The sequence below is a fragment of the Salvelinus alpinus genome, chromosome 11 (genome assembly GCF_045679555.1).
Source record: "Salvelinus alpinus chromosome 11, SLU_Salpinus.1, whole genome shotgun sequence".
Taxonomy (NCBI): domain Eukaryota; kingdom Metazoa; phylum Chordata; class Actinopteri; order Salmoniformes; family Salmonidae; genus Salvelinus; species Salvelinus alpinus.
The window spans coordinates 52,855,263-52,870,041 of record NC_092096.1 but is presented as its reverse complement, the minus strand read 5'-3'; the positions used below and the strand labels follow the sequence as shown (position 1 = coordinate 52,870,041).

General features: G+C 44.8%; 1 protein-coding gene across 1 annotated transcript in view; it reads right to left on the bottom strand.

The window, feature by feature from the left end:
• The window catches only part of LOC139534378 (galactose-3-O-sulfotransferase 3-like), a 39,089-nt gene that overhangs the window by 7,345 nt on the left and 16,965 nt on the right, over nucleotides 1-14,779 (bottom strand). Inside the window, exon 2 of the mRNA XM_071333485.1 lies at nucleotides 650-746. Coding sequence (XP_071189586.1) covers nucleotides 650-732 — 83 coding nt within the window. The 5' untranslated portion in view covers nucleotides 733-746. The remainder of the gene's footprint in view (nucleotides 1-649; nucleotides 747-14,779) is intronic.

Genomic DNA, 14,779 nt, shown 5'->3' with positions numbered 1-14,779 from the left:
CAGCGTCCAGAGCCGGAGCCACCACCGTGGACAGATGCCCACCCAGACCCTCCCCTAGACTTTTGGTGGTGCGTTCGGAGTACGCACCTTGAGGGGGGGGTTATGTCACGTTCCTGACCTATTTTTATGTTATTTTGATTATGTTTAGTTGGTCAGGGCGTGAGTTGGGGTGGGCATTGTATGTTGTGTGTGTTTTGGTTAGTCTATGGGTGTTGTATGTGTATGGGATAGAGTATTGTTAGGTTGTCTAGTCATGTCTATGGCTGCCTGGATTGGGTCTCAATCAGAGACAGCTGTCATTCATTTGTCTCTGATTGGGAGCCATATTTAAGGTAGCCATAGGCAGTAGGCTTTTGTGGGTAGTTGTCTTGTTTAACGTTTGTTGCTTGTCTGTGCACTACGTTTATTAGCTTCACGGTCGTTTATTGTTTTGGTAGTTTGTAGGTGTTTTTGTTTCATGTTCATCTTCGTTCATTTATTAAAAGAAGATGGCTTATTTTCCTCATGCTGCGTTTTGGTCCGAATCTCTTCCACACGATCGTGACATCCCATTTCATTACCTGGCACATTTAGCCCTATGCTAACCTGAGCAAGTGGCATTAATTATTTCCTGTAACAAATTCTGTGTGTGTGTGCGTGTGTGTCTCACCAGCTGAAATGGCCCCCATGGTGCAGCAGTAGACTGACGGTACTAATTGCCACAAAGATCAGAAATATCTTCTTCTGAGACATGATCTGCCACTTCACTGAGGGAGAGAAAAAGGAGAGTGAGAGGAGGGAGGGACAGAGAAACTGGGAATAAGTAAAAAGGGAGATACAGAGATAAGAGGGTGAGAAAGGGAGAGCGATAGAAAAGGGAAACATACTGTACGTGCAAAACCAAAGGAGAGAAAGAGGGAGATTTATTTAACGTATAATTGGCCGCATCCATAAGCAAGAGCGTGTATAGTGACTTGACTTTTGTCACATTTGAATGATAGTGGCATCGGGTTCTTCTCACTATCCTCTTTGAATATTCATAATAGGCAGTGGACTGAATGTACCTAGCTAGAATACTGAGTATCCATTAGCTCATTCCTCTTAGGACTCATCAAGATGCGTACATTACTTAAAGCAGACCCTGTTGATGGCCTCCCAAGTGGTGCAGTGGTCTAAGGCACTGTGCTAGCAGTGCTAGCTGTGCCACTAGAGATCCTGGTTCGAGTCCAGGCTCTGTCGCAGCCGGCCGCGACCGGGAGATCCATGGGGCGGCGCACAATTGGTCCAGCATCGTCCGGGTTAGGGGAGGGTTTGGCCGGCAGGGATGTTCTTGTCCCATCGCGCACTAGTGACTCCTGTGGCGGGCCGGTGTGCAATGCACGCTGACATGGTCGCCAGGCGTACTGTGTTTCCTCCGACACATTGGTGCGGCTGGCTTCCGGGTTAAGTGGGCATTGTGTCAAGAAGCAGTGCGGCTTGGTTGGATTGTGTTTCGGGGGGACGCACGGATCTCAACCTACGCCTCTCCCGAGTCCGTACGGGAGTTGCAACAACGGGACAAGACTGTAACTACCAATTGGATACCACGAAAAAGGGGGGGAAAAAAACCAAGTCCATCCTGCAGGTAGAATAGAATAAAAACGTAGAACATTAGAACATGTTCTCATTCAATGGAATAGGGTGAGTGAGAGTGGTACACAATGACAGCTTCCAGGTTGCCTATGTCACCTCGCCTCAAGATTCCAAGCCAACCTCCTCTCCACCTGCATATTAATGGACTCCTGCCAATGTCGCCTCTTGATTACACTATCCCATTCCTCAGCATGTCAGGTCGGGTTACTTACCGACATTGTAACCACATTTCCACAACTACTTTCTCTAGTCCAGCAGTTCTCAATCCTGCTCCTGGAGACCCAAACGGGTGCACATTTTTGTTTTTGCCCCAGCATCTAACACACCTGATTCTATTTGAAAGGCTTGATAATGAGTTGATTAGTTGAATCAAGTGTGTTGGTGGTGCGAGGGCAGAAACCGGAAATGAACATCCCTTTGGGTCCCCAGAGCCAGGGTTGAGAAAGACAGCTCTAGTCTACTCCAGGCTCTAACTGTCCTTCGGATGGGAGGTTAATCCGAGGTCTTGACCCATTGTGGTCACCAAGGATCCCATGGCACTTGTCGCTAGTGTAGGGGGTGTTAGGTTCTAACTGAACCGTATAAAAGCTCACGGACGATTAGTAAAGCTCAAACCAAGTTTATTCACCCATTGGGTCATACAGCTGAATAAGACAAAGGGTGGGTTGCACCAACATGGTTTAAATTAATCTAGGATTAGAGCTAATATAGGTTTTGTAAATCTAGGTTTATAATTCATCAGAGATGTGTTGCACCACTTAATTTAAAATCTGGATCATTAAATCTATGATCAACGGTTTTAAACTATGATTAGTGACATGTTACACCAATATATGAGGCATTTCGTGAGTTGAAGCGAAGTAGCTAGCCTACTTGACAAATGAGGCCACAAAATTGCTGTTCCTTGATGAAATAATAACAATGTAATGTTAGAACTACTGCAACTCCAACGTGAAAGGTTCTCATGGGTTTGCTGATTTGAAATAAAATCTGTTATTTAGCCAGTACTAGAGAGAAATCTCATTCGTTAGCTAACATTAGCTACTGTAGCTAGCTAGTTTATAAACCATGCTAGCTAGCATAAAATATAATTTATTATTGTTATTACTTATTTAGGCATTTATTATTTGTCCGCAAGCCACCTGATCATGGCACATCAAAGAGGTTCAAATGTCTCTGCTTTTGAAAAAAATAACTATTGTTGGCTCTGATGGAGGAATTTAGATAAGTACTGGAGGATAAAGAGACAGACAACAAGACTGTCAAAAAGAAGGACAGATTTAATGGATCGACACGGATTAAAAAGAAGAGGGACCCAAATCGGTTGAAGGAGTGCTGGAAAAACTTAAAAGCCAAAGCCAAAAAGGATGCGGCAGAGGAGAGGCGGGGGCTATTTCAGACCGGAGGGGGGCCTCCATCCAGGGGAATTGATCCTCTCTCCCAGAAGATATGCGAGATGATTCCCCAGCAGTTTGCCCCCCTCCTTAACCCCTATGATGACGACGGACAACTCGACCCACCAATATTTAGTAAGCATAAATAACTGGTAAATATCAATGACTATAATGCACGTTAAAACTAACGTTAAAGCTACTTCACTACAATGTTAGCGTTAATAGCCCCGTTACAGCATGTTGCATAACATCATCATTCGTACCAAGGCTGGACACATCATACGCCCCAATTCAATTGTTGTACAAAATGGGCACGTAAATAGCCTAGTAATAATGAGGTCATTTTCTTTCTTTCCTTTCCTTTAGTTGAGCTGAGACCCTGTGCTGCGGAGAAACAGCAGTGCCTGGATCTTGAATCAGCGGAAAAAACACCAAACACGCCAAGCAAACGCCCCAGAACTGACACGAACCAAGCTCCTATTGATGTTTTGGAGCTGGAGCGAGAGAACAATCTACTGCAGATTGAGGTCCTTAATTTACAAAAAGAGCTACTGCAAATTCAGAAACAGAAGCTCTTTCAGGGAAACAAATGCCCACTGTGTAAAGAATGCTGATCTTTTTATTTATTTCAGCAATTATTTAAAACAATGCTTTCCCAAGCAATTTGGTATCCTCCAGTCTTGTCCCCACTCGTGTGTTCTGGTGCTTCGAGTTCCACCCTGTATGGTATTGAGAATAACAAAGTCTTAATAATAGATTTAGCCTGATTAGGAATTGTATGTGCCAATGAAAATATAATATTGCTTTTTACATGTCACCAATGTTACATTATACACACCTAAGGCTGCAAAATGGTTCTCAGTCAAGGTTCTCCTCACAGCATTCCCATTTGCATTGGCAGCATGTTGCACCTGGCCATCTTCTGCATTCTCCTCAGGTAGGTCCTCCTCAGCCTCCTCAGGTAGCTCGTCTTCTTGTCTCTTGCCAAAGTTATACAGTACCGCCACTGCAATAATGATTGTCAGTGTAGTGTTCATCTTCGTGCGGAGGCCATCCTTTAGGCAGGGGAAATCTTTTTTTCCACACTCCAAAAACTCTCTTTATGTAACCTCTTGCCAGGATATGAGAGGTGTTGTATTCTCTCTCTTCAGGTGACTGGGGGTTTAAAGGGGGAGTCATAAGGTACCCACAACAGGCATATCCATTGTCACCCAGTAGGTGGCCTTCATATGGCCCCCTTTCCAGAATTGCATACAGACAACTATTGTCAAAGATTCTGCTGTCATGGCTGGATCCTGGCCATCTAGTTACGATGTTGTTGAGCTGACCTTGGTCATCACAGACAGCCTGCACGTTGACGGAGGAGTAACCTTTACGATTACGGAAGAGTTCTCCATTCTCACCACCAGGGTTGGGAATAGGAATGTGTGTACAGTCTATTGCCCATAGTACACCTGGGAATCTAGCTCTCCTGTAAAATCCAGCTGCTGTTTCCTCTGTAGGCTTGAACCTTATGTACTAGAAATCATATATCCCGAGGCTGCATTTATTGTAGCTGGGGATTTTAACAAAGCAAATTTGAGAACAAGGCTACCTAAGTTCTATCATATTGATTGATTGTAGCACTCGTGCGGGCAATACACTGGATCACTGCTACTCTAACTTCTGCGATGCATACAAGGCCCTCCCCCGCCCTCCCGCCATCTATCCGCGCGAACCACCGCATTTAACCAAGGAAAGATGACTGGGAATATGGCCGAATACAAACAGTGTAGTTATTCCCTCAGCAAGGCAATCAAACAAGCGAAATGTCGGTATAGGGACAAAGTGGAGTCGCAATTCAACGGCTCAGACACGAGACGTATGTGGCAGGGTCTACAGACATTCACGGACTACAAAAATAAAACCAGCCATGTCACGGACACCGACGTCTTGCTTCCAGACAAACTAAACACCTTTTTTGCCCGCTTTGAGGATAACACAGTGCCACCGATGCGGCCCGCTACCAAGGACTGTGGGCTCTCCTTCTCCGTGGCCTACGTGAGTAAGACATTTAAACGTGTTAACCCTCTCAAGGCTGCCGGCCCAGATGGCATCCCTAGCCGTGTCCTCAGAGCACGCGCAGACCAGCTGGCTGGTGTGTTTATAGACATATTCAACCTCTCCCTATCCCAGTCTGCTTTCCCCACATGCTTCAAGATGGCCACCATTGTTCCTGTTCCCAAGAAGGCAAAGGTAACTGAACTATATGACTATCGCCCGGTAGCACTCACTTCTGCCATCATGAAGTGCTTTGAGAGACTAGTCGAGGATCATATCAACTCCACCTTACCTGCCACCCCAGACCCACTTCAATTTGCATACCGCCCCAAAAGGTCCACAGACGATGCAATCGCCATCACACTGCACACAATCCCATCTAGACAAGAGGAACACCTATTTAAGAATGCTGTTCATTGACTACAGCTCAGCATTCAACACAATAGTACCTTCCAAGCTCATCATTAAGCTTGAGGCCCTGGGTCTCAACCCCACCCTGTGCAATTGGTTCCTGGACTTCCTGACGGGCCGCCCCCAGGTGGTGAAGGTAGGAAACAACATCTCCACTTCGCTGATCCTCAACACTGGGCCCCACAAGGGTGCGTGCTCAGCCCCCTCCTGTACTCTCTGTTCACCCATGACTACGTCACCATGCACGTCTCCAACTCAATCATCAAGTTTGCAGACGACACAACAGTAGTGGGCTTGATTACCAACAACGACGAGACAGCCTACAGGGAGGAGGTGAGGGCCCTCGGAGTGCGGTGTCAGGAAAATAACCTCTCACTCAATGTCAACAAAACAAAGGAGATGATCGTGGACTTTAGGAAACAGCAGAGGGAGCCTCCCCTATCCACATCGATGGGACAGCACTGGAGAAGGTGGAAAGTTTTAAGTTCCTCGGCGTACACATCACGGACAAACTGAAATGGTCCACCCACACAGAGAGTGTGGTGAAGAAGGCGCAACAGCGCCTCTTCAACCTCAGGAGGCTGAAGAAATTTGGCTTGTCACCTAAAACCCACAAACTTTTACAGATGCACAATTGAGAGCATCCTGTCGGGCTTTATCACCGCCTGGTACGGCAACTGCACCGCCCACAACTGCAAGGCTCTCCAGAGAGTGGTGTGGTCTGCACAATGCATCACCGGAGGCAAACTACATGCCATCCAGGACACCTACAGCACCCGATGTCACAGGAAGGCCAAAAGGATCATCAAGGACATCAACCCGAGCCACTGCCTGTTCACCCCGCTACCATCCAGAAGGCGAGGTCAGTACAGGTGCATCAAAGCTGGGACCGAGAGACTGAAAAACAGCTTCTATCTCAAGGCCATAAGACTGTTAAACAGCCTTCACTAACATAGAGAGGCTGCTGCCTACATACAGACCTGAAATCACTGGCCACTTTAGTAATGCCACTTTAATAATGTTTACATATCTTGTATTCCTCATCTCATATGTATGTACTGTATTTTATACCATCTATTGCATCTTCCCTATGCGGTCTTCGCTCATCCATATATTTATATGTATATATTGTTATTCCATCCCTTTACTTAGATTTGTGTGCATTGGGTAGTTGTTGTGCAATTTTTAGATTACTCTTCGATATTAGTGCACTGTCGGAACTAGAAGCACAAGCATTTCGCTACACTCGCAATAACATCTGCTAACCATGTGTATGTGACCAATAAAATTTGATTTGATTTCAGACTGGCAATAACATTGGACATTCTGACTACAATCCGGTAGACGGTTGACTTGTGGAGTCCAAAAAGATCCTCATCCATCATCTGGATAACATCGAGTTGCGTAGAAGCGTAGGGTCACCAAGAGCTAAAGTAGTGGGGGTACAGCCGCGTTTCTATCACTCCTATGCTTAATGGTCGGTCCAACCTTTCTTTCCAGTTGCATTACAGAGTCCTTGGAGAAGCGGTACCTCCTTGAAAACGCATCATTATCATAAAACTCAACAGGATTAAACCTGTCTCTAATTATTCTCTGAGGAACTCTGTCATTTTGGTCTCTCCACAGTAGTTGTGCTGCCATTTTATCAGTTAAACCACCTCAAGTGTCAGTTTAGAATTCATCTCCAATCTAAGTTTATATTTTTAACAAGAATTCATTGAGCAACAGGCTTAAAATGTATCTAGGTTTGAAGTGAAAACTACATTTAGATTAAAGGAAACATTTAATTTAACTATGATTAATTTAAAACTAGGTTTAACATTTGGTGCAACAAGATTAATAGATAAACCTTGATTCAACCCAGTTTAAGAGTCAATCCATGTTGGTGCAACCCACACAAAGACATGTTTCCAACTTCCGCCTTCCCTCTGAACAATACATGTTTATTGCTAGGCAGGAAGATAAGTACTTCTCCCTTAATGTGATCTGACCTTGGCCTCCTTCCTCACTAAACTACATCTTTCCATCAGTGCTTTCCAACATGTGATTGCCTTTCCTCAGCACATTCCAAGCTTAATTGCCTCCATCATGTCAAATCAAATCAAATCAAATTGTATTTGTCACATGCGCCGAATAAAACCTTACAGTGAAATGCTTACTTACAAGTCCTTAACAACAATGCTTCAAGAAGTTTTATTAAAAAAGTGTCAAGTAAAAAATAGATAAGTAAAAAATAGAAAATGAAAGTAACAAATAAATAAACAGCAGCAGTAAAATAACAAAAGCAAGGATATATACAGGGGGTACCGGTACAGAGTCAATGTGCAGGGGCACCGGTTAGTTGAGATAATTGAGGTAATATGCACATGTAGGTATTGTTAAAGTGACTATGTATAGATAATAAACAGAGAGTAGCAGCAGCGTAAAAGAGGGGTCTGGGTAGCCCTTTGATTAGCTGTTTAGGAGTCTTATGGCTTGGAGGTAGAAGCTGTTAAGAAGTCTTTTGGACCTAGACTTGGCGCTATGGTAACGCTTGCCGTGTGGTAGCAGAGAGAACAGTCCATGACTAGGGTGGCTGGAGTCTTTATGTCACGACTTCCGCCGAAGTCGGTCCCTCTCCTTGTTCGGGCGGCGTTCGGCGGTCGACGTCACCAGTCTTCTAGCCATCGCCGCTCCACCTTTCATTTTCCATTTGTTTTGTCTTGTTTTCCCACACACCTGGTTCACATCCCCTCATTAGACTAAATGTATATTACCCTCTGTTTCCCTCGTGTGTAATGATCGTTATAAGGAGTGGACCAAGGCGCAGCGTGGTTTGGGTTCATCATCATTTATTTAAATGTGAACCAGCAACAAAACAATAAAGAGTAACAAACAAACGAACGTACAGCCTTGTAGGGCTCAAAAGCAACAAAACAAAAACAAGATCCCACAAACAATAGGTGGGAAAAGGCTGCCTAAATGTGATCCCCAATCAGAGACAATGATAGACAGCTGCCTCTGATTGGGAACCATACCAGGCCAACATAGAAATACAAAAACTAGACTACACATAGAAATAATAAACTAGAACACCCCCCAGTCACGCCCTAACCTACTCCACCATAGAAAATAAAGGTTTTCTATGGTCAGGACGTGACACCATGTCTGTGTGTGGAATTGTTCTTTGTGTAGGGTGTTACGCTACAGGCTGGCTTGCGCTAGGTTTGTTTCAAACCTAGGTTTGTTTGTTTTGTTTAATCCGGTTCATGTTACCGTGGTTGTGCTTTGTGCTGCCTCGCCTGTGCCTTTGGGCCAGGGTGTATATTAAAGTTCTCCTATTATCACCCATCTCTGCTCTCCTGCGCCTGACTTCCCGGCAACCAGTCACTCACCCCGTTACACTTTACCAATTATTTGGGCCTTCCTCTGACACTGCCTGGTATAGAGGTCCTAGATGGCTTGGCCCCAGTGATGTACGCACTACCCTCTGTAGTGCCTTGCGGTCAGAGACCGTGCAGTTGCTCTCGATGGTGCAGCTGTATAACCTTTTGAGGATCTGAGGACCCATGCCAAATCTTTTCAGTCTCCTGAGGGGGAATAGGCTTTGTCGTAACCTCTTCACGACTGTCTTAGTGTGATTGGACCATGATAGTTTGTTGGTGATGTGGACACCAAGGAACTTGAAGCTCTCAACCCGCTCCGCTGCAGCCCCGTCGATGAGAATGGGGGCGTGCTCGGTCCTCCTTTTCCTGTAGTCCACAATCATCTCCTTTGTCTTGATCACGTTGAGGGAAATGTTGTTGTCCTGGCACCACACGGCCAGGTCTCTTACCTCCTCCCTATAGGCTGTCTCATCGTTGTTGGTGATCAGGTCTACCACTGTTGTGTCATCAGCAAACTTGATGATGGTGTTGGAGTCGTGCCGGGCCATGCAGTCATGAGTAAACGGGGAGTACAGGAGGGGACTGAGCAGAGACCCCCCTCACTAGGTTTTCTAGTGGACACAAGACCCACAAACCTATTATCAAATTGGTCAGTTCAGGATGAAGTAACAGGACTATGATTTAGATTAGGGCCCAGAGGGCCCAGAGGCGCACAGATGCACACGCACACACTATGATATAGCCTACGCACCCCTGCGTGGCCCCCGTGTTGAGGATCAACGTGGCGAATGTGTTGTTACTTACCCTTACATTCTCCTCCTACAGATAACCATTAACTTCTGGTGTAGAAACCAGACTATGGCACTCAATATTTCCATAGGATACCTGATAATTAACAATATTTCAAGTTTAGAGTCAGAACTCATCAGTCCCCCATTTTGAACATTTAACTCCATACTGTTCAACATTAAATTAACTTGGAAATTACTTATAAATGAACAAACAATGATAATAAAACATAAAAAAACATGATTAACATTCACAGTTAATGATTAGGTTTACAACTCCGAAACGTATGGCCTCTGACCTATAATCACACTGTGTACACTCTTATCTCTATCTCTCATCGGACAACAGCATGACATTTCAACAGTGCTTTTTGGCTTTCTCCATTTCAGCTTCTGGTTCCTAAGAGAGTGATCGCACAAGACTTGAAAAGCAAAGAGAAACACAACGCATATTAATTGAAGGGTGTAACTATGCATAATTATATATGCAAAGAAAAACCAAAGTCTGATAACATGACAATTCCCACTCTCTCTTCACCTGACTCTATGCCTTCAGGATATTTTCCTGCTGGGTTCCACAAAAACGAAAGCTCTATAAAACCTCCTCATGCTTTCACCCAGTCTTCCCCTTTCAGACCACAGGCTCCTTGAGGTGTTCCCAAGCCGTGTAATTTTCACTTTGCTCCCCTTCTCCTTCTTCCTCCTTGGCCACCCGATATATACGTGTGGTGGCCTTAATCCCTTTGGGTCCCCAGGGCCAGGGTTGAGAAAGAAAGTTCTAGTCTACTCCAAGCTTTAACTGTCCTTCGGATGGGAGGTTAAACCAAGGTATTGACCCACTGTGGTCACTAAGGATCCATTCCACTTGTTGCTAGTGTAGGGGTGTTAATCCATGTCTTCTGAATTCCCAAAATGGCCGCTCATACCACCACTAGATCTACGTTGCCCATACTATTACTATGTAGTATATGTCCAGAATATAGCCCTAGCAGATTGCTATATAGTTACAATATGGCCCCATTGACCTCCATTGAAGATCACAAGTGTACTTACCAAGACATATGTTTCATTTAGTGCCACAGACAGACAGACTAGAACCAGACTGATGACATGTCGCCCAGATAACAGCAGAGACAAAGGGCCCAGAGGCGCACAGATGCACACGCACACATCAGTTTGCAGCGGTAAGATGAGCCGTGGGTTTAAGCAGTGAGTCTGTGTGTGGTGTGTGTCTATGAGTGAGCCACCCCGCATGGTGGATCAGGTGTCATGGAGAGTTAATAAGAAAGGGATTTAAGTGGCTCTCTGTCAGTGAGCCCCAGATTCTGGTCACACACACACACACACACACACACACACACACACACACACACACACACACACACACACACACACACACACACACACACACACACACACACACACACACACACACACACACACACACACAGACTACTACTACTAAATCATAGTCGTGTAGTGGGTGTCGGGTGTCAACCTCTTGTGCTGTCATATCTGTGCCAATCGCTGTGAAACTCAATCAGGCCTTTTTAATTAAACACGGCTCCTTTCTAGTGTGGCCAGAGTCTGTGTCTGTCTCTGTCTTTGTGTGTTTTGACCTAAAAAAGTTTTTGCGACAATCTCTTTTGTTACGGAGTCGTAAATAAAGCCTTGCCATCCATTATGTGATCAGTTTAGTTTTAGAAAAAGGGCAGAGAGTTATTTGTCCACATTAGAGCTGTTTACATCAGTGTCTTTCACTAACGTCACAGTCATTTCAGTGTGACGTGAAGGAATTCAATCTGTCAGTTTCTCTTCATTTCTCTGTTGCTTCTCTCTGTCTATCTTTTCTTTCCTTTCCCTTTCTCTCTCTATCTCTCCCTCGCTCTATCTTCTTTTCTCTCTCTCTCCCTTTTTATTTCTCCGGCCCTCTGTTTTCTTTTACAATAATTCTACACCAATCATTGTCAGACAGTAGAGTCAAAGTACGTCAAACACGCCGTGAAACGAACAACACACATCTTGCGTGACCGAACATAAAAGTGATTTGAGGCTAGCCTTAATGAAGTAACGAGCAGATCTTCACGCTAGCTAACTCTCAACTCCCTCTGGCAGATGCTTATGGTCGATGCTGACGGCGTCCTGTCCTGACCTCATACGTTGACCCCTAACCTTTGACCCTATACGACCGTAGATTACTTTTTGTCAGAGACCTCCCTCACTAGGTTTTCTAGTGGACACAAGACCCACAAACCTATTATCAAATTGGTCAGTTTAGGATGAAGTAACAGGACTATGATTTCGATTAGATTTACCTCCACACTGTTCCCTCTAATTTGTTGGGGCACTCAGCAAATTTGTGGTCTTGTGAACATAAACTTGAACATTGTGGAAATGTTGTGCAACTTCCAGTGCGTTTACAGTGAACACTGGGGCTTGTACCCTTACAGTTTTAGACAGTAGCCAATAGGCTATTGTGGCTATTTGAGCATAATGTAGGCCTGCCAACAAAACCAATGGAGCAAATCCCATAACATTTTCACATGGAAATAGCTTTTGATATCTATGATATAGCCTACAGTAGCCTATATGGGGTGTTCAATGCAGGCCTACATTGCATGAGACTTTAAAAAAACGTTTTTACATTATGAAGGTCTTGACATTAATTAATTAGAACACCATGGGCCAAATAGGTGACTGTAAATTGCATTGAATTGTGTTGTATGCAAGAAGCCACTTTACGAAATAAAATGTATTATATTTACTATACAGAGAATTAGACAATGTAGACTACCCCTCTGCCTAATGGCTTATTTGCATATTCAAGCCTGGCTCAAAATACAACACTGCCTCTTTAATTAAGACGTAAGCTTTTTCTCAAAGACAGCTTTAAATGTAGCCTACACATTTTGTGCTCTTGTAGGAAGCAGTAACTCCCCATTGCTGACCTATACTTATCTAAAACTAGGCTAATAACTCGCTAACTAGCAAAGAATATCAACAAATGTGCACATGCACTCTGATCTGAACTGATCTGAAAAGTGCATTCACTCAAAGGTGATTGAAAGACTGCTCGTGGGCTACCCTCACCAATGTAATTCTACTCCGTTGAGTTCTGGCTCGGCCTACAACAAAATCACAGACTCAATCTTGCAAAGTTAGATTTGTTTTGGTTTGTTGCATTGAAAAGGGTCTGCCATAATGTTGATTTGATCACAGTATTTTTTATCTATATAGTGCAAACTAATTGGGTGAACTCAGTGAAGTTCAATCTCTTGCGTCTTTGCGAGGCCTGGCATTTCTTTTGCACGGCAGTCCGAGGAAGTGCGCGGCTTTGAGGGAACATTGTTGGTAACATCTAATAATGATTATAAATCCTTTATGAATTATTATAAATGCATTTTGGGTGAACTATCCCTTTACAGTGCTAAGTGGGGAATGAATGACCCTCCCTACCTCCCTTTGTTATAAAATATGACTGGCGTAGGAACAGATGTCAACCAGTGGTAGGGGTCACACTGCTACAGTAATACCACACACACACGCAGCTGACTGACATGCGATGCTCCAGCTGTTCACTCAGCACTCTGCCGCTGGGGAGATGACCCATCGTCAGAGCTTGGGGAAGGAGCGAGCGTCTCCGGCGGCAACCAAGGGCATGGGGAATCTACCCTCTAACTGCACTATCCCCCACTCTGTCTCTCTTTTCTCTCTCTCTTTCTCTATACCCTCTCTCATTGTCTCTCTCGCTCTCTCTCTCTCTACTCTCTCTCTCTCTCTCTACCCACTCTCGCTCTCTCTTTCTCTACCCACTCTCTCCTCTCTCTCTCTTTCTCTCTCTCTCTTTACCCTCTCTCTTTCTACCCTCTCTCTTTCTACCCTCTCTCTCTCCCTCTCTCTTTCTCTCTCTACCCTCTCTCTCTACCCTCTACCCTCTCTCTCACTTTCTCTTTCTCTCTCTACCCTCCCTCTCCATACACTCTCTCTCTACCTCTCTCTCTCTCTACCCTCTCTCTCCCTCTCTCACCTCTCTCTCTGTACCCTCTTTCTTTTCTCTCGTGTCTCTCTCTCTCTATTTCTCTAGTCCAGGAATGGGCAACTTTGATGGAGGTGGGGGACAGAAAACATCTGAACTCATCATGAAGGGCCGCAGTTGCTTGCGGGTCTACGTACACACATCCATACCCCCCCCCCCCCCCCCCAGTCTAATCTCCCTCCCCCTCCAACTCCAACCCAACCTTGATGCTTTAGCCGTCCCCTATTAGCGACCATGTGGAGAGAGAGAGAACTTCTGTAACAAACTCTCTCTCTTTCAGCGTGTTCCACTTGAAGTTTACAGAGGCACATAGAGGGGAGAGGAGGGAGAAGGGATGAATACGTCTCAATGGTATTGCAGTGACACAAGACACAGTGACAGCAGCGCAGCACTAAATAGAACATATTAAAACACTATCATAAGATCTTAATGGACTATAGTCTGTGACAGAATTCCACCTGGGAATTATAGAATTCCATCTGGGAATTCTAGACTTCCATCATCTCCTTCTGACACCAATTGATCAAAATAAGATGTTCAAGAGATTCCGATCGGACCAGTCACAGTAGTTATTACAGAAGATGTCACGCTATAGCTCTAAACACCCATGTGTGTGTGTGTGTGTGTGTGTGTGTGTGTGTGTGTGTGTGTGTGTGTGTGTGTGTGTGTGTGTGTTTGTGTGTGTGTGTGTGTGTGTGTGTGTGTGTGTGTGTGTGTGTGTGTGTGTGTGTGTGTGTGTGTTTCTGTGTGTGTGTTTCTGTGTGTGTGTGTGTGTGTGTGTGTGTGTGTGTGTGTGTGTGTGTGTGTGTGTGTGTGTGTGTGTGGCATCATCATGGAAACGCTATAGATCAGTGTCTATGTCTGTCTGTCTGTCTGTCTGTCTGTCTGTCTGTCTGTCTGTCTGTCTGTCTGTCTGTCTGTCTGTCTGTCTGTCTGTCTGTCTGTCTGTCTGTCTGTCTGTCTGTCTGTCTGTCTCGTATCGACCGACAGTGACTCGATGTAGTCAGAGGTAAACTCTGCCCACAGTCGTCTCCGCTCAACTCCTTTGATGTGATGTACATATCGTGGAGTTGAGAAACTCAGCTATCTGTCAGAGACTACAGTGGATGTACTCAATTGAGAACTGCATTGAAA